Source organism: Caenorhabditis briggsae (genome assembly GCF_000004555.2).
Source record: "Caenorhabditis briggsae complete genome, chrX, whole genome shotgun sequence".
NCBI classification, from domain to species: Eukaryota; Metazoa; Nematoda; class Chromadorea; order Rhabditida; family Rhabditidae; genus Caenorhabditis; species Caenorhabditis briggsae.
Window position 1 is genome coordinate 10,330,559 of NC_013491.2, and position 19,830 is coordinate 10,350,388.

General features: G+C 37.7%; 6 protein-coding genes across 6 annotated transcripts; 5 read left to right on the forward strand and 1 right to left on the reverse strand.

The window, feature by feature from the left end:
- Positions 1-409: 409 nt before the first annotated feature.
- CBG14579 lies at positions 410-2,376 on the reverse strand (the record flags this gene model as incomplete). The annotated part of the gene is made up of 5 exons (XM_002644574.2): positions 410-625; positions 1,051-1,193; positions 1,247-1,344; positions 1,396-1,564; positions 2,352-2,376. 5 exons carry the CDS (start codon positions 2,374-2,376, stop codon positions 410-412), a joined length of 651 nt encoding a protein of 216 aa, XP_002644620.2.
- A 1,085-nt stretch (positions 2,377-3,461) lies between these two features.
- Cbr-set-30 lies at positions 3,462-5,621 on the forward strand (the record flags this gene model as incomplete). Its single annotated transcript, XM_045239666.1, has 10 exons — positions 3,462-3,613; positions 3,663-3,735; positions 3,781-4,042; positions 4,117-4,304; positions 4,354-4,457; positions 4,505-4,628; positions 4,675-4,776; positions 4,823-4,894; positions 4,950-5,188; positions 5,234-5,621. 10 exons carry the CDS (start codon positions 3,462-3,464, stop codon positions 5,619-5,621), a joined length of 1,704 nt encoding a protein of 567 aa, XP_045095455.1.
- Positions 5,622-6,845: 1,224 nt separating this feature from the next.
- On the forward strand, positions 6,846-8,252 carry CBG14581 (the record flags this gene model as incomplete). The annotated part of the gene is made up of 7 exons (XM_045239667.1): positions 6,846-7,007; positions 7,048-7,143; positions 7,193-7,366; positions 7,415-7,555; positions 7,602-7,748; positions 7,801-8,079; positions 8,133-8,252. The coding sequence occupies 7 exons, from the start codon at positions 6,846-6,848 to the stop codon at positions 8,250-8,252; spliced, it is 1,119 nt and encodes a 372-aa protein (XP_045095456.1).
- A 1,616-nt stretch (positions 8,253-9,868) lies between these two features.
- CBG14582 lies at positions 9,869-11,306 on the forward strand (the record flags this gene model as incomplete). Its single annotated transcript, XM_045239668.1, has 7 exons — positions 9,869-10,057; positions 10,109-10,204; positions 10,254-10,433; positions 10,475-10,615; positions 10,658-10,804; positions 10,850-11,125; positions 11,169-11,306. 7 exons carry the CDS (start codon positions 9,869-9,871, stop codon positions 11,304-11,306), a joined length of 1,167 nt encoding a protein of 388 aa, XP_045095457.1.
- An 893-nt stretch (positions 11,307-12,199) lies between these two features.
- Positions 12,200-13,062, forward strand: CBG27712 (the record flags this gene model as incomplete). Its single annotated transcript, XM_045239669.1, has 4 exons — positions 12,200-12,272; positions 12,318-12,385; positions 12,432-12,612; positions 12,659-13,062. The coding sequence occupies 4 exons, from the start codon at positions 12,200-12,202 to the stop codon at positions 13,060-13,062; spliced, it is 726 nt and encodes a 241-aa protein (XP_045099551.1).
- Positions 13,063-14,791: 1,729 nt separating this feature from the next.
- Positions 14,792-16,434, forward strand: CBG27713 (the record flags this gene model as incomplete). The annotated part of the gene is made up of 4 exons (XM_045239670.1): positions 14,792-14,962; positions 15,008-15,096; positions 15,147-15,250; positions 16,157-16,434. The coding sequence occupies 4 exons, from the start codon at positions 14,792-14,794 to the stop codon at positions 16,432-16,434; spliced, it is 642 nt and encodes a 213-aa protein (XP_045099552.1).
- Between the last annotated feature and the right edge of the window lie 3,396 nt (positions 16,435-19,830).

Sequence of the window (19,830 nt, forward strand, 5' to 3'; positions counted from 1 at the left end):
CAAAAAACCACCGCTTGACCATCAAATAAACGCTTGATCGCCATCTAACCAAGAGCAACTTCACACATTTAACCCCCTTCGAAACGCTTTTCTTATTGCTTCCATTGCTTCATTTCCTTCTCGAATTCGTCTCCGTTTCCATTGTTCATTAAAACACAATTCCCCGATTTTTTCCTTTTTCACGAACAAAAGTTCCAATAATTTCCCCTGTCTCTGTCTCTTCTTTTTCTCATTTCCACGTGACTCCACTTCTCTACTTTCTTTTCTATCGTTTGACTACTGCCCGATCCGTTTGACACTAAGTCAAACGCTGAATTTTTTCTTTAATTGTAAAATTGCCACCCATATTAGTTAGCAACAACCCACTCCATGGATGTAATAAAGTATGTATTTACCCCGGCAAAAAAGTTCAAGCTGAAAATTCTAAAAGAGTCCAATTAGAGATTAGAGTCCAGGAGGCAACAGACAAAAAATGGAAAAAAAGCAAACTACTCACTTGGTTTGGTGGCAGACAGCTACGCCCAAAGCAGCACGGCAGGAATACACGGTGAATCCATTTCAGCCATTTTGGATTCAACGATCCGTATGGCTCCTCGTTTTTCGGTTTGAAGACTGCGATGATTTCCTGGAAAAAAAGTATCAAGTTTCAGAAAGAGAGAAGTATCTTCCTGGTTTTCTTAATGCGCTCCCTCATTTGGTAAGAGTCGTCTTGATGAGAAAATTTTGAGAGACACATTTTGAGAAGCTATGTTGTTTTTCAATGAGTCATCATGTCTAGATATGAAATTATCAAAGAAATACGCCAGCAAAACAACAAAACAACGTGTTTTGTGCTATGCCTTGTGAGTTTTGATCCGATGGATGGAAATACGTCATAAAGCGAGTAACTAACAAATACGGAATAGTCATGGGACATTTTTTGTGAAAAAATTCAACTTTTGGTTGAAATTTGTTTTGTTCTTTCTTGAACTGCGAGCAGGATAACCTTTCATAACAATTGATGTTCGAGAATCTCGGTTTGAAGGTCCAAAGGTGAAATTGGCTACTCACATCTGCCGTATTCTTGACAAAATAGCTTCCACTGGATCCCTGAGCAATTCTCTGCGGGTAGTGTCCGTTGTGAATCGCACGGCACGCCTCGTTGAACTTCAATGAAATGGTAGCACCAACAGTCGACCCGTATGCATCGCTTCCTGGAATAATGACCGGGTTGGATGCTGTTCTTGTTCTCGAGACTACAACAAACCTGTGTGCAAAAGGTCATCGTCAGAAGTGTACGGGTCTTGGTAGTCGCTGCATCCTCCAAACTCCACAGTTGCGTCGTCAGTGTTGTTTCCGAATGGTCTGGAAAAACGAAAAGATTTTGAAAAGAAAATGGAAATGTCAAAAATTCACCTATGAAGTGGTGCAGTTTGTTCGGATCTTGTGGATCTCTCGTGTCTCGTCTTCTTGCCTCTTGATCCCAACAATCCAACATTCTCATCACAAGTCTCCACCTCTGATTCGGACGCTCCGGAGGATGACATTCTGACGGTACGACGGTTTGGAGAAATGACCGACGTATCTGGAAAAATTGCATAGTTATGGGACTAGAACGTTAGTGATAAGATTGTATGAAGTGTTACATTGTGGCCTAACGAAAGAATCTAACAGAAATATTGACAAAAACTTGTTATACGCTTTTTTTCTATCATATAATGTGGGAGGTTTCTAAAAGCTGTTCATCTGAGGGTCACAGTTTAATCGACATCTTTATGCAGATGTTACACATTTTTTGTCGAAATGGAAGCGAAAATCGAAATTTCTTGAATTCGACATGAGATTTGAAAAGAGAGATAGGTATCTCCCTCTCTCAGTCGTTGGATCGTTTGCGGCGTGTTTTTTCTCCTTTAAGTTGAACTAATCTGTCATAAGGAATATCGGGAGTGCTTTTTCATTTTGATAAGTAGATTTGGTGTCTCAAATAAGATTTGGTGTCTCAATGAAGAAAGGCGTTCAAAAAGTGATAACCGTCAAGTTTTTCTATGAATATCGAAAGATTTCGAAAAACACAGGTAAGAAAAAACTCACGAAAATGTCAATTTTGGTTGTTTCAGCAGAAAAACAGTTTTTCTTTCTCAAAATTTGTGTTTTTCGAGTGCGTTTAAAACTAATCTTGTGAAAAAAATCCAAAATTTCAAAGCTTCTGTCAAGCAGAATTTTGGCATTTTGCTGAAGTTTGAGATATTGCCATGGGCACCGAAACCAGCAATCCTCTGCTCGCTAGCCACATATCGATTTTGCACACCGCCGACCGTTCCTCAGTTGTTTTTGTGTGTTCGCCTTGCGGAAATCAAATAAATAATACTCACCGGTCTCGTTTTGTCTGTGGTTCATGACGTGAAGCTCAATCTTGCTAAAAAAATAAACAAATGAGCATTAAAACACTTGGATTCAAAACAAAAAAAAAAATAATCGTTATAATTCAATTTTTCCTATGAAGAATGCCCTAGAAGGCCTAAAAAGGTCTTGTTTGGCATGAAAAGTCACTCAAATGAAGAAGAAAAAATTTAGAAACAATAATTAACTTTAGAAACCTCTAAAATCTCAAGAAAATGAATGGCAAATTGCAAAAAAATGACTGCGATTGCATTAAAAACACATATCAAGAGGGGGAGTCCAATGGGGCGCGTTTGCACCAGCCGGGTCACCCGGCGGGCAAGGAGTCCGTTTTAGTGCGTCTGTGAGCGCGCGGTGTGGTGTGGGGTGATGGTGTGTCTTCTTGTTGTTCTCACCTGGGACCATCTGTCATGAGACCAAATTAACATTGTTGTAAAATATGACAGCAGGGGCGATTTGAAAATGCTACGGGCTAACGGTTTAAATCTGAATTTGAATATAACTGTATTGTCTACACATGGGAATTTGAAATTTACAAAAAAGTAGATTCAAAAAAGGAAATTATTTGTTTCAGATATTTTTTGCAATGATGAATCACCTTCAGAAATCGTATGTGTGTTTGTATACTCTCGTTCTCTTCTCTCCGTACAGCAGCAACAGACCTCATTTGGTTACACAGTCACACTCCCAGGGTCTTCCATCTTCATTCGTCGTTTCATAATAGTTCGTCTTCTTGCAATTGTGTCGACAAAAGATCTTCCTCCCCCTAGAAACTTCACTTCGAATAAATCCGGACCCCGTCTATCTGTCTAGGCACCGCCACATCCATCCAACCGATCGTACGCCATTCGTCCCAAGCATTACACTGTTGGAAGGAAGGGCAAATACACACACAGACTCTCACATACACTCTCGGGAGCCCGTCCAATCGCCCCACTCTCATTTGTAGTCTCTGCCTTCTCTTTTTTCCTGCCCCTACACAAACAGCACCTACCTCCGCATATCCACTAAGATCCTCTTTGCATTTTCACTACTGAATCTTTTTTCTTTTCTAGAAATCACATTTGTCACGCCGCCGTAGAATGTCGTCTGGAGATGCTCCGTTAGACGTCGTGGGTGTGGAGAAGATTGGGTCTAAACCAAAAAGTAAAGAATTCTACCCGTTCGCCTATTCCTTGTTAGACTCGACCAAAAACCATTACTGTTGGACTTGTTTAGGAGAAACTGTAGATTTGTGAGTTTCCTCCAAATGATCTCAAATTATATGAAGTGATAATGTTCAGAACATGCGACAAGTGTAAAGTGGCAAAATTTTGTTCCAAGCAGTGTCAAACTTCGGGAGCCTTTGACCACAAGGTATCTTTGATCTTTGGCGTTTGAAATCCAACGGATAGTTTACAGTACGAATGTGGACCTTTACACAACTGCAAAGATCTCAATACAGACGAACGGATGCTTCTTAGAATTATTGGCAGATACAAGGTCTCAAAATTTCTTCTGATTTTTTTGCAACAAAAAGTATCTGTTCAGGACATTCTCGATGGGAATGACAAAAAAATTGATGGGTTCTATACCAATCGAGAGAGTGGCCGAAGTGTCATGCAAATTTGGGAACATTGTGCTGATATGAAAAAGGACGAAAATGCAATGAATGTTTTTAAGAGTGAGTCTACTAGAGCTACGAAACTTTGGCGACGAAATGGAGAAAAAAAACTTCTTATCACAAAAGTTTTTCAGAAATTTATGACCGTGTGAAACAATACGGGGACAAAACGCACTTGGTTGACAAAGACACCGCTTTCCAACTTCATTCCAGAAACTTTATCAATCGACACAGCATTTCGAATGTAGACTATTTGAGAGAAATTGGAAAAGGGTTATATTTGGACCTCTGTCGTTATGATCACTCGTGCAGACCCAATGCGGTACGATTAAAATTTTAAAGAAAAGATGGAAATCGATTTTTTTTTTCAGATCTACAGTTGCAATGGCACCGTAGCTAAACTTCGAGCTCTACACGACAACGTGGATTTGGAAAATGTGGAAACCACTCACTATACATATATCGAACTTCCTCCGTTAGTTTGAAGCTGAAAATAGAAACGAAAAATTGGGAAAATTGCAGGTGTAAAATCCAGCGGCGCCACATGCTCAAAGAAACGTGGTACTTCGAATGTCACTGTGAGCGATGTGATGATCCGGAGGATAACTGGCTTACAGCTGTTATTTGTCCGGTTTGTATTGCGAAGGTAAAAAGAAAAATTAAAGAAAAAAGACAAATTGCAACTTTTTTAGACCGAATTTCGTAAAACGATCAAACTGCATGGCCAGGAAGCGTATTTCAATTCAGAAACGTTGGAAATTGTCTGCGATAGATGTCACACCACACTAGACAGGGTTAGAATTTGAAAATTCCTTACTATAATATTATTTAAAATCGTAGGAGTACATTTTCATGGCACTGGATGGGATGAGAACAATTCGAAGAACAATCGAAGGAGCTGAAGATGTCTCGGTAAGCCATAATCTCTCAATGCTTCATAAGTTACACGTTCAATTTTATGTTTTAGCAAGACCCGGTAGAGCTCCTGAAAATCTTCCAAGGAGCACTTCTGAGCTACGAGCGTATTCTTCCAATGTCAAATGCCTATTTTTGTCAACTGATTGCCGCTATGATTCCATTGATTGCTCGAGTTCAGATGACTAAAAGAGAAAGACTGGTGGCTTCACTGGATTTGCATTTCAAATGTGAACCGTTTGTGAGATACGTCTATCGTTATGCTCATCCTTCAAAGGCAATGCACTTTTTGTAAGTTTTAACTTGTTATACTTTGACAATTTATAATAAATACAGGCAAATGGGACAACTCCACTTGGAACTGCACAACGACAAAGACGCGGCAAGATATCTTATCGAAGCGCATCGCATCATGGATTATCTCTTTGGATCCGACCATTTCCTGTCAAAACAAACCAAGGGATTTATGGATCACGCACTCTCGTCACTCATGCAATTCCAGAGAAGTTTTGTGAATGTTCTTGAAAAAGCACCGGAAGCTAAAAAAGCGTTGGAAGAGAAATTGATGACCAAGGACGAGAAGAAAGCGTTGAAGGATGCAGAGAAGAATAAAAAGAAGAGGAATAATAAGAAGAATAAGAAAAATGCTTCGAATGGAGCATCAACCAAACAATCCGTCGATGATGATCTTGGAGACCTTCCAGAACTTATTGCAGATATGTAGATCCTGAATGCTAGCCTGTTTTAATTCAGTTGAATATTTTTAATTTATCCTATTTTTTTCAGTCCTACTAAATTTCAAATTTTTACTTTATTGTTTGAAATTAAAATTTCCATTTCAAATGTGAATCTTCGGAATGTTTCTAATTCAATTTCAAAAACTGTCAAAAATCTCCAGACAGCGAAAAATGACTGTACGTCTGGTCCATTGTGCATCGATCAAGAATTGCATAGGCTATTGGTTAATTGTATTGTTGCCTTTCCTTTGACACAAAATGATTCAGCTCCCATCAAAAACCAAGAAGAGTGTGGCAAGGATGCGCAATAGAATAAAAACTAAAGGTCGTAAAATATATTTTTTTGAAAAAGATCCTAATACTCTGATACAACGACGTCTTGTATTGGAGTTTGAGTTGAATTATCTCGATCCCTGTAAAAAAAATCGGTGAACTGTAAAAGTGTTGGTGATAGATATCATGACAAAAATTCATCAATTTTACCATTCTGGATATCTTTCATAGGCACCCAGATAATTGAGCTTAAATGCAAGCTCAGGTGACATTCTATTAGAGTATTCTAGGTACTTTTGTTCTAAAAAAGTACCAGAACATCGAAAATGATCAGTTTATCAAAAAATACAGAATAGTAAACTTTGTATTGGTATGCGTCCAATGTCTGAATTGTGAGTACCTTTCACAAACAACGTTTTTCGTATCGCTAATTTTTTACAGGTCCAGTGTCAGTGTCAATGTCATATCAAAATAATCATCGTAACCTTATGTCCGTCCACCAAAAAAAAATTGCTAACTGGACCAAAAAACCATGGACTTCGCCTTTCCTATCACTAAAAACTACTCGGAAAAAAACGCTATTTTGTCTGGTGAGTCGTTGAAACGAAGCCATATAAGTTCTCATCACGCATGTGCCGTATACGCGTTTAGCAAACGAAAGCACCCCCCCCCCCCCCAAAACGGAAATTAGCCTTCGAAACGAGGATTTTCCGTTAGCAACCGAATTTTCATAAAAGTTTCGGCTATTCTTCTTTTTATTTTCTTTTTTAGTCTTAGCTTCTTTTTCCGCCGATTTTTTCTTCCATTGTTTTTTTTTCGAGAAATTGTATAGAATGAACTGGCCCGAAGGCGTGTCATTCGCCGTTCTGATTTGAACACAGAAAGAAAACTTTTTATTTTCAGAGAAACGGTTCTGAGAAACTTTCTCCGGAAATCGAATGGGACACTACGTGATCATTGGCGGCGGTGGATACCTCGGAGCAAATGTCATCCGAGCTCTTCAAAAGAATGGCTACCAAGAACGGATAATTGTTGTAGATCCAACTCCGATGGAGTTCCCAACTGTGCAATTCAGCAGGCAACTTGTAGACGTTGTCGAGGTTTGTGAAATATTCTTAAATTAAGAAATACGATTTTCAGAAGTCATTTCTCGATCCTCAAGTTCTACAAGAAGTTTTGCAAGGAGCAGAAACTGTGATTCATTTGGCAGCCGTCGGACACATGGGAATGGTTGCTGTAAGTTTTTAGAAGTTTCTCATCAAATCAAACAAATGAAGATTTTCAGTGTGACCGAAAATTTGTGTTCGAGTTCAATGTTAATGGAACCATAAAGCTGGTAGAAGCATGCAAGAGACATGGAGTCTCTCGTTTTCTCTATGCTTCAAGTGTTGCCGTGGCGTTCGTTGGCGTGCCACTTCTCAACGCTTCCGAAGATGACCCACTTCCAAATCCAAAGTTGGTGAGTTGCTAGTTTAGTAAACGACCAGAATTCTGATTCAATTTGCAGTACCTCGATTACTATTCCGCATCAAAAGCTGAAGCGGAAAAATATGTTCTATCCCAATCGACGCCTACCTTCAAAACTGTTGCCCTCCGTTTTCGTGGGATTTATGGAGCGGAGGATCCCAACGTAACGAGAAAAGTTGCGGTGAGTAGTATTTGACTTAGAATGAAAATATGTATCCGTTTTACAGGACCTCATCAGAAAGAGACTATTCCTTGCGAGAGTCTCGATTCATGATAGAGAGTCTAACTCGATGGCTAGCAGTGCTGCAAACTGTGCTAAAGCTTTTGCTCTAGCTGACCACATGCTGAAGAAAACGGATGGCATCCACGCACAGGTAATTCACATTTTGAAATTTTATCAACATTTCAATTACCAACATTTTAAAGTCGTATTACATTATGGACCAAGAAATCACTGGTCAATATGAGTTTTGGACTCCACTTGTCCATGCTCTTGGACGCACACCGCCTTCCATATTCTTAAAAAACTACAAAGTTGCCAAAGCTGTAGTTTATGTCCAACAACTATTCTGCTATCACGTGCTCGGATTCGCACCAATACTCACGATGTTTGAATTGGCTATTCTTGCCATGGATAATACTTATTCCATTGAAAAAGCTCGCCGTGAGCTTGGATATGAACCGGAACCAAACTCTATGGCAGAAGTACACGATTTTATTGAAATAAAATTTCAGTGAAAACAATGATATTAATTTAGGTAGCTGCACATTACCGAATGTTGGCGACGAGAGAAATGTCAAAGTGGAATTGGATAATTGGGACCATATCAATTGCCGCGTTTGCAATGATTGTCATTTCCCTAATGTCTTTCTTTTGAAAACCTGTTGAATAATGTTTTCTTTTTGATCCATTGGACTTGCTTTTTTTGGTGTACAAAGCGTGAAGCTGATGATTCCGTAAATAAATTCTATTGAAATTCATTCTCATTTTTTCGAATTTTCAGATTTTTGAGAGCTGGAACAAATTCGATCAAATGTATCAAATACGTTGAAAAAAAGAGAAGAGTCAACAAAATCTGTTTACTTGGAAAACGGTTCCTACCAAAATAAAAAGTTGTGAAAAAACTTTAAAATGTGGCGTGCAAGCGTTCTAGATAAAAAAATCATTGCATCTTACCCTGAAATCTGATTGCCAGCAACATTTTTTGAAACTTTAAATTTCGCAAGTGAATTACTTTGTCAAAAAATAGAAATATTTGTTTGAGTGATAATGATAATATACTATCACCCATGAAAAAATTCGGAACTGAAAATATTCCTATGGAGATCAATTGTATTTTTCCTTAGGTCATCTCAAATTCGCTGTGTTGAACTGGTAACAGAAACAACTATAACGAGTTTCTCTGATGCGGATGAGTTAACCGGACGTTTGATTTGGTAAAAAGTTTCCTCAGTTTTCTATTCAGTTTGATCAGTCATTGATAATTTTTGCTCAGAAAATATAAAGGCGAAATCTACCAATCGGTTCAAACGGTGTACTGAGTTTGCTAGAATGAAAGTAGACGGTACAAAAAATAACCAGGGAGTTTTTTCATTATGAGTTTTTGTCATTTCCTCCGGTGTTAAATTATACAATTTCCAGAATTTGGCATGATTCAACAAGCAGTTTTATCAAAGTTCTTTAATGTTTTTTTTCTTTAGAAAATCTGCTGTGAAAATATGGACCACGTAGATGAATGAGTTGTATTTTTCTCACCATGTTCGATAAATGTATATTTTTCGAAAAGTTTTTGAAAATTGCAGTCGAACATGATTTCGAAAAAATCACATTCCAAACAATTCATCAAATGTCTCCAAAATGCTCTTATCTCAGATGAATTTTAGGTTTATAGAACCACAAGACACATTTTTATGTGAAAAAAAAACTTCCATTTTTCATGAAACCAATCTTAATCGCGTGTACCACTTTTAAAACCTTTACTCTCGACTTTCGCTATCTATTTCATCAAAAAAGACCGCCACTAGATCAATTGCAACATTGTCTATCATGGTCATTCGAAAGATCACAGCAAGAAGATAAGACTTTGCACTTGGTGACCGCATTTTTGCAGTAGGAGGTTAAATGTGTTCCGAAAGCTAAGAAGTCAAGAAATTCTTTTCACCAGGGCTGAGTGGACTTTTTTTTCTTCAGTTGTCTACAATTGTATTTTAAAAACTTATTCAGAATATGACTTCTAGAAATTTCGATTCATCTCCAGACAGATCTGATTAGTGCGACCTTGAAAAAACGCCTGTATGGAAAGAATTTTCTAAAGTCAACTGAATTTCATTTGTTTCTTTTTCCCGTTTGAGTTTTCGAATTTTGGTTGGCACTGGTCAAGGCAAGAAAATGGTTCCAAATTTTTTTCGCATTATTTTCTTTCAAAACTCAGGTCATAAAAATTTCCTTTCTTTCATTTGGCTTCGTGTTAATAAAAATTTTAGAATTTCAACTATGATCTATGATCATTGCAACCAACATGGTCATTATGTGATCACCGGAGGTGCTGGCTTCCTTGGCAGTCAACTCATCGCTGCTCTACAAAAAAACGGTGATATGACACAGTGCATTGTCGTAGATCCCAGCCCACCTCATCCCTATGATACCATCCAGTTTGATCGAGCATTTGTCACATATAAACAGGTGAGATTTTCGGTTTTTTTTTTCATTTGAAAACTCACCGTCTGGTTACAGGAGAAATTCCAAGAAGATCGCGTGCTTGATTCTGTTCTTCCCAACGCCTCTACAGTATTTCATCTCTGCTCGATCGGACACACCGGAAAATATGGAGTGAGTTGTTATAAACTAAACAGTGGAATGTGAAAATAATAACATTCAGGCTCGTTGTTATCAAGATGAAGTGTATAAAATAAATGTTGAAGGAACCAAAAATCTCATATACAAATGTCGAAAATACAAGGTTGCCAGGTTTGTCTACTCGTCGTCTGTTGCAGTAGTTTTTGTCGGGAAACCTCTGCACAACGTGACAGAAGAGATGCCCTACCCCGAAGATCATGAGGTAATACTTCTGTGACTTTTTGTAAATGATTGTAATTTTAGTTTCTGGATATTTACTCTAAAACAAAAGCAGAAGCAGAAAAATTCATCATCTCCCAGTCTTGCCCGGAGTTCAAGACCACTTGCTTGAGATTCCGGGCTATATATGGCCCACAGGACTTCGTTGTTGCTGAAAAAGTGGTGGTATGCAATTTGTAAGTGACTACATAAAAGTATTTTTTTAAGAATATGGTTGGTATGAATTTTTTTCGAATCAAAATCTTGCGCAAATCGGACGAGACAAGATCAAACATGAGCAGTGGCAGGAACTGTGGTCTTGCTCTCCACCTTGCAAACCAAGCTCTGATGGAAGAGGAAAAACCCCACGGAAAAGTGAACCATTCTGCCAAAATCAACAAATGCTAACATTTATTCCAGGCCTATTTCATCCATGATGGAGAAGAAATTCAACAATATGCCGTGTGGACACCTCTTATAAAAGCATTGGGAAAGCAACCACCAACATTCAGATGCCCCTATTTTCTGGTTTCCCCCTTCATCACACTGATCTCTTTTTTCTGTCATGAAATCTTGAAGGTCAGTCCCCCAATGACTCGATTCGAACTCGAAGTACTCGTCACCACGAACACCTATTCCATCGAAGCAGCAAAACAAGATCTGGGCTATCGACCAACAGGAAATCATTTCCAACAGGTACTTTTTATTTTCAGATTAAAAATTATGCATATTTTTACAGGTGGTTGATTACTATCGGGTCGATACCAAAGAAAAAATTGAGGCACATCGGCCAACAGCGTATTTGGATTACGATGATTTAATCTTCATTCTGGTATTAATTTTTTGGACAATTTCCCTCTTGTGGAGCTCTCATTGACGTTGATCGGATTAAACTCTCAGAAACGTTGATGTGTTGAAAAATAAAAATATGTATATTTTTTAAAAACACACAGTGACTCGTTTAAAGTGGTGGGCATGAAAAGATTCAATTTTTCAAAATTCTGTTCATAAAAGCCCCTTGAAGACTTGAACTTGTGAAGCCAACGTTGGAGGTCCCGTGCTGCTACCAGCAGAGCTACGGAGATGAAAGCTGGAATGTCCAAACGATGAGAGATACCGTGAGAAATGTGCCTTGGCGTTCTATTCCTCGGTAGGGTACTTTGGGATAATGAATGGTAACAACATTAGGGATTCTACTCGATTAACAGTCTAGCAAAATGAGAAAGTGGTGCTAAATTTTTAGGTTCGATTTCTACTCCACGAATCAAGCAAATAACTTTGTTTGGCTGCTTCCAGTCACCTCATACAAATTGGTTGTATTAATGGATGTGTTCTACTGTAAACGTGATTTCCCAGTTTTTGCGGTACGTAAAAAACGGCGCAATGGCAACGCGCTGTGTGAACACTAAACCAGAAAAATTGCGGAAAATAGCCTATCTTCCACCCTTCATGTGTTCAACGTACATTGATCAATTCAAAAAGATACAATCCCTGTGATATCCACGAAACAAATCCATTCATCAGAGAGCAACTTCCAAATGACCATCCTCTCTCACTTCCAATCAAAATCTCTACTCTCTCCTTGAATCACATTTCCTTTCTTGCACAGACATTGGTATCTCTCGACTCTCTGCATCGGCACGTGATATTTTTGTACTGAGAGCGCTTCGAATCTGACAGATGTTGACCCGTCCCCTGTGTTCTTCATTCGCACTCATTTCAACTTTGCCATCGTCCCGAATTCTCTCCCCAGCTCTTTGCCATTGAAAAATGCCTCACCGGAGAGGATTGCTCCTTTATCTACTGATTTGTATCCTGGCTATTATATTCCTCCAGCTACCGAGTAAGTCGGATATACCGTAAGAATCATGAAAATATTAATATTCAGTTTTGGCTCGTTACATTGGATTCCATACTTCGGCCTATAAGGAGTGCACCGATCTTTGCTTCATTGCTGTAAGTTTCAGAAAAATTCTTTATCTTTCAATAAACTGTGTTTCAGAATGTTGTTGTTGTCTGGGCTCATATCGTTTTCGTTACTGTCAATGCTGCGGGGATCGTTGGCTGGCACCAAATCCTCAACAAGGACCGAAAGCAAAAATCTCCCGTTTTCACCAGAATCTTGGCAATCAAACTCACGTCTGTGGTGGTTTGTTTCGCGCTCAACATCACTGTGGAGTCAGGTAAACTTCAATATTTAATTTTCTTTTTTATTTTTGCATTTTACAGAATTCCTCCTCAGTCCGTACAAGTTTTGGGTCGCCAGCGTGCTTTTGAGTCGTGTGCATTTCGGAGTCGAGATTTTGGCGACCTTGTATTTCCTTGGAGTCCTTTTCATTGCCCACAAAAAAGATATGCAAAACTTGTATCGCCATAGAATCACTGTAGGAGCATCCGTCGATATGGGATCTATGTTGGATCGTTTTGAGTTTCACGCACCACCGAGAGGTCAAGAAATCGCCCGCATTGGTCCATTGATTCCAACTGGAAGAGAACGCTTCGGAGACGGAATGGATGAAATTTTGGACTACCTGTACTATCTACAAACGGCCACCGAGGAGCATCACAAGAGATATCCACTGATCACCTTCCGACCACCACTGACTCTTCTTCCGTTCCCGTTGCCTAAATAATCGGTTTTTTATTTCCCCGCATTAATTTTTCCGGTCCCATGACTTGTATCGTTCTCCCACTTAAATTTCGAGTTGTTGCCTTCCTGCCTTCTGCCAACTCGCCTTTTTTCAAATTTCATAATTGAACCAACTACCAGTCTCAACATCTCACAAATTTGGCTCCTTCGTTTTGTTTTCACTTCTCTCTCGTATTAATTGCCATTTTCCCCAAATATTAAACTGTAAGGTAAGTTTCTTGAGAATAAAATAAGGTGACTCTCCTCATAGATCACACATCATTCCTAAAGAAATCTTGGCGCCTCGAATACTCGGCAGATGTTCGTACAAATCCTACATAACCGTTAGACTTTTTTTCCATCGAGATCCGGGTGCCTCTAAAAAGAGGAAAAAGAACACCTGTTCCGTACATGGCCTCTCTCCACCCGCCCACCTGGTACCCACAAGTGTTTCTATTCGCTCTTCATTCGTCTTTTTCGTGTATTTATTATTTTTCTTTTTTCTTCAGTTCAACATGTTTACAGCTCCGATACTCGTGAACGATTTCACAGTTCTCTAAATGTTGTTCGGTGCTGGGTAGTGATGATACTCAACAGACAAAAAAGATTGGAAAGGGCATTGGCTCGCTCGATCAAAATTTGGGGATGAGAGAAAAGACTATTGGCTAAATATACAGGGTAGAGAAAGAGGGGTCGTAATGAATTAGGCATTTTACCTGCTCCGGGTTTCATTGCCTTTCGCATATTCGTCTCTTTGAGAATTTGCTATCTCGCCCATTGAGAACTTTCTGGCTATTGTCAGTTCTTGTCTCGTTTCTATCATTTCTGGATACTTTCGAAAATACCTGTTCAATTCCGCCTGACCAGGGTAGTTCAATTTTAGAAATTCGCCATGTCAAATTCAGATAATTAGCAGTCGAGTTCCCACCTATAGACAACTTTCGGCTGTTTATGACTTTTATGGTCCCACGATAATTCAAAAGTCCCATAAAAAATTCAGGTCCGCAGAGAATTTGACCGTCCATTGAAAATGGTCCCATTTTACGATACCCCCAAAAGTTCCACAATTTGATGGGAAATTTTTGAGTTCTGCGCTACAACGGCTGCCTTTGACTGATACATTTCCGTTTTCGATTGATGAAAACGCTAATTTTGTCATTTTATTTTCATGGGACTGATAAATTATTGGGGAACCGTATTGATCCAAACTCAGGATCTAAGCTTTCTAAGATTTTCCGCTGTCGTGATAGTTTTTAAATTCAAATTTCTGGGTACAGTTTGCATTTCTTTTGTGGAAAAGGACAAGAAAGATTTTTACAATTCGTCAAGTTTCTGGAACTACCTCTGTTTCTTTTTACGAAATGAGCAAGTGCGTGTCAAATCAAAATAGGTTTTTTTTAAAAACTAGCCACCAACTTCAAAATTTTCACCTCCCGGCAGGAGAACGAATTTGTTTGGTGCTCGTCAAGATTGTATTCTTTGTGACCTCGTTGCTCGTACTCAACTTGTACAGCTACAAAATGTATAATATGATTATAATTTTGGACGTAATACCAGAATCGGAAAAGGATATTAGCTTTTTTTTAGTGTTGATAGTGCGTGTGTCGCCTTGTCTACCCTGGAGAGCGCTACCTATACATGTCCCCAGTTTCATTTCCTTTTTACACTTCTTTTTCGGTTCCAGTGATTTTGTTTTCCATCCAGATTGACGATCCCATGGATTAATTACAGAAATGTGGATAATTGGACGGTCCGGTAAGGCTCTCCTATGCTACTACAATTGTTTCTACTACTTGCTAATGACAATTCACACATCTTATGAGCATATGTGGACACTAGCCCTCATCCTCGCAAAATGTATTTTTCTTGACAAAGAATGGGATGATGAGTTGGTCATGAGAATGGTGAGTGATAAAATTTTTACGAGAAACAATTTAGTTGAATTTCAGATCAAAGTTCTCACTCTCATCTTCCGCTACGCATTTCTATCGGCGGCAATTCCAAAGGTTCTTGAAGATCTGGATAACTGGTTCAAAAAGTTAGACTACATTTGAAACCAAAAACTTTAGTATAACTTTTAAATTTCAGATTGACGCATCTTGATATGTTGGCTCTCTTCATTGCCTACTCCACACAAAAAAGACGATTGGGCGATCTGGTTGAATTTTTCGGAAAGTTCCCGCATTGGCAAGGTGATTACAAAAGATATTCTATGATAAAACACAGAGATTGAATGGATAAATCTTAGAACAGCAGAATTCCAAGACGGACAACTTCAGAATCTCACTGTCTCGAAATCAAAAACTCAAAATCGTAGTCGAAAGCTTTAATTCTATTCTCATGATCCGGAAACTATGATATGCCGAGTTTTGAAGATGCATTTTTGGGATATTGAGGTGCTGAGATTCTGAGAATGTAGCGACTGGTTTTAAATATTGCGATTTCTGAGACATGATATTCCAAAATTCTAATTTTTTGTTATTTTGCAAATCAGTGAACTCGGATATGTTGGATCTTTTGATTTCTAAATTCAGAGGTTTTGGGTATTCAGGTTTAAGATTAGGAAGTCAGTTTTTGAAATAAACAGCAGTGTGTGGAACGGGATTCGGAGTAAAAGTTTGAAAGGTCTGACCGGAATATGTTCTCCGAGTTTTTTTTTTCAGAATCCAATAGATTCTTTAAGAGCGGAATTGCTTTCAATTTTTTTGCGTTTTCGAAATCTGTTTCTGAATTTTTCTTCTTTTTTTCGTTTTCTGTGATATCTTATTTTCCGAGAAAAGTGAAGAAGTTCAGAAAATTCCGAAATTGGAATATTCCAGAATTTCAAAATTCTGAGGTTTGAAAGTCGGACATTATGACATTTGGGAAGTTCTCGGAAAGACCCATATAAACTCTTGTGAAAATTAGGGAACTGCGGTTTTTAAAAATTCTTTCAATATTTTAGATTCTGAACAACTAAACGTTTTAGATTTGAAGATGTTAATCATCCAGCATAATGAATGTTGCATTTTCAACAAATGTGATCCCCAATCCCAAATTTAACAGTCTCTCAAATCTATATGATTTCCTTTTCTCTCACAAAACTGTATGACTTCCAGCAAACTACGCATTCCGAGCAGCTACCGAAGGCAATGTTGACATGCACATTGGCGCTTGCATCTGCGTTCTCTACTTTCTGATCGGTTGCTTCATTTTCCTTCGCTACTCCAACGACTACTTGAACCACAGATTATCTTATCTTGGCTTCATTTTCCTCGGATGCAACTGGCACGACACATTCGTCTTCTATCAACTCTTCTACATTAATGAACCGGAAACTGTCATGGAGATTGACAGAATCCGGACTGTTATGAGAAAACTCCGTGATCGTATCTAAGGCTGTTTTATTGTTTTTCTAATCATTTTTTGTATTCTCAAACAATTCTTTTTCTTCCGTCGGTGCAAATTGTTTTTTTCATGCATATTTTTTTCTCTCCCCCTTCAATCGTTTTTGTTCCAAAAATCTCAAAATATGTTTTCAGTTACTTCTCTCAAAGTGCAATAAAATTCTTTTGGCTCGTTTTTCTTCTCCTATTTTTTCGTTTCCAAAAAAACCAGGGGAGTAAGAAACCATTTTCAACTATTAAATGGTACAACGTCCCAAGAACAATTATCCAATTTTGCCTTCAAACCTCGCCCACTCCACTTTTTTGACTTCATCCAATCCATCAGTGTTTTAATTTGCTGTACACACCCCTTCTCTCCCTTTCTTTATGTTCAAAGTCTTTTTTCTTCCGAAAGTGCCGCCCTTTCTGACTTTCATCATGACTCTGAAATGCCCCGAGCACGAGTGTTGAATAATTTGTTATATATTGTGGTGTTGGCATGGAGAGGCCAAATGAGTTTGCCTTCCTCAGCTTAAAAATTCATGCGCCGAAAAATGACTGCATTCTAAGTTCATTTCTTCCGAATAGATTGGGAACCATGTGTCACCAGAAGTGTTTTCTCTAGATTTATTTTTCATTGTTCTGATCTAATTCAAACAAGACAGTTTTTTCGTGAAATTTTAAAACAATTTTATTATTCAATTGTTTTCCTGCAGCCGTCACAGCTCCGATGATTTTAATAAAGAATATTATAAAGCAAAAGCGAATTTGTTACTGATAAATTTTGAAGACTCATAAGTAATAGGTTATATAATACAGTTTCTACCAGTTTTAGTACTAAAACTTCCCACAGCCGGGTTTTTGTAGTCCACTAAACTTTGAAGATTCTAAAGTATTTTTCACATATTATTTTACTCTTTTTTCCATTTATTTTAAAGCACTCAATCAAGAAATATAAGGGATAGAAATAAAAAACCTAATGTGTCATGGGTATCCAATTTCCTGTCATAGAGTCTAAAGGCGGAGATTCTTGTCCTCTAATGAAAATATTAGATTCCTTTTTTCAGCATAATTTTTTTTCTCGAGCATGATAACAGTTTTCATAGTTTTTTTTCTCAAAAACTGATGAAAAATACCTAGTCATTTATAAAGGTAATTAGGTAATTTTTTATTGGCGTACCAGATCTTTCGATGTTGTCATGACGTTAAAAAATTTTCGATTTTTTTCCTTCTTTGTTTTTTTTGCATTTCCCGAAAAAAAAGCTTGATTACTTTTTCTCAATCCCAGCTTAAAGTCATTCCAACGAAATTGGTTTCAAAAGTTCCAGTTTATTTTGAGCACGGAATCCGAATAAATCTTAAAGACTCTTGCCGTAGTTGTACATAATCGTGGGTTCCATTAGAATGCAATAAACTCCAAACCACTCTGACGCCATAAATTATAGGTTCGCGATCTACATTCACCTACTCTTATTATGTTGGGGGCCCCATTACCGACATATGCTCCGAGAGTTAATTATTCTTCCGATGGCTCATTCCTCCTGCTAAGAGGCACACGAGCGGATCATTCTGGTTTTCTCGGTTCACAGTTTTATGACTTTTTTGATTTTTTTTTGCATTATTTGACCATATCCTCGAGTTGTACAGTACTGAACAAAACATTTTAATGATAATTACAAAAAATTTCAAGTTACATTACCGGTTTTGCTTTAATGCAACATTTCTCTAGGCATGAAACTTGAACTCGATTATCTCGGTTCCTATGTTAGACATGAAAATCTGTCAACTGATAAAATATCAGTGATATTATGATAAACAATTTATCAGTTACAAATTTTCAATATCTTTCGAGGGAACCGAGAACTGAGCTTGGAGTGTGTTTCTATTGAAGAAAAAAATACTGTAGTCCAGCTAGGAGTTTTGGCATAGTATTCCAGAGATTTTCCACCGCTCCTTCAAAAGTTCCGATTCTACCAAAAACGAAAACATATTTTTTTGTAATCATCACATTTTCCCTAATTTCTACTCTCATGAGACTTGCAACTGAAAAAAGTGACAAAAATGCCAAAATTATCATTAAATTAATAATTGTGCCATTTAGAACCGCTCATTTTGCATTGGATTTCTACAAAAAATGACAAATTACAAAATTGAAGCTTGAGTTTTGTTTAGTATATTCTGGAATTTTCAGACAAATAAAAATATCCGGAATTGTTTTTTTCTGGACTTCAAATCGACTTTCTTCTTTTACATAAGCAAAAAATAATGAAATCTTGTCAAGTACTGTGTCTATACCAAACATTGTTTAAGGTGAACAAAAGTGATTATAAAGTAACTATCACTATCGTTTTCACTTTTTTCATTCCACAAACTTTAGTTCAAATCTTTGATACTAATTTGATAGAAGCGTTTGGTTGCCTTTTGTCTGTTCAAATCGTTTCTTATTTCTCTTTCTTCGGGTCACTCTCTTTTTATCTGTGTGACAGTTTTTATCACTTCATCCCTAAATGTGTCTCCATTGACAGTCCGGCCTACTCATATCAGATTTTCATTTTCCACAGTTTTTGTGTCCTGGTTTTTCATTTCCATTCAGGGATGTCTGTGTGTATGTAGTGAAAATGATTCTTCTTCCTTGCCGATGATTCCCGAAAATTAAGAATGACTGGGGCTTTAATGACTGCAAACGAAAATGTTCATGGAAGAGTGTACAACGCCACACGCACACCCATAACAATATTAGATTCAGTTTCCTTTTGCCTCGTGGAAAATTATCAGCATTTGAAACCAGTTTCCTCGACTGTCACGAACATGTTAACTACATGTATGTACCGCTTCGTTTCTCTTTTTTACTAAGTCAAAAGTACTTCTTACAATTTTTTTTTCAAAAGACGCATCATGGCACCAACTTTTTTTGTCATAAAACTTTGTTGGATCAAAAAATCCAGGGAGGCCATTTCATGAAATTTATGCTCTGCACGATTTTCGTTATTTTTTATGTTCAATTTTATACCTATTCAACTTCCCTTGTGGTTTTTTTCAAACGAACCAATAAAACTACAAAAAAATTATTTTCAATTGTTCATGGTTAAATGAAAACCTATTCAATGTTTTTATCTCTTTCTCATTCTTGTGGATGATTAAGCCAGGAAAAGAAAGAAAAGTTAGAAAAATCGATTTTTGATGAATATTTGCCATATTTGTGGTTGTCAAAAAAGAAAGTTTGTCAACTATTGTCTTCTGCCACATTCTCAGTTTCGGAGCAGACCAAGTCAACACATGAACTTTTTATCAGCCCTTTTCGCTTTCTATCTACCTCACATAGTTGATAGCATTGTTGACATTTTTCGTTATATATTCATTTTTTGAAGAATTTTTGGTTTCAGTTAACTCAAAACACTTGGTAAAAC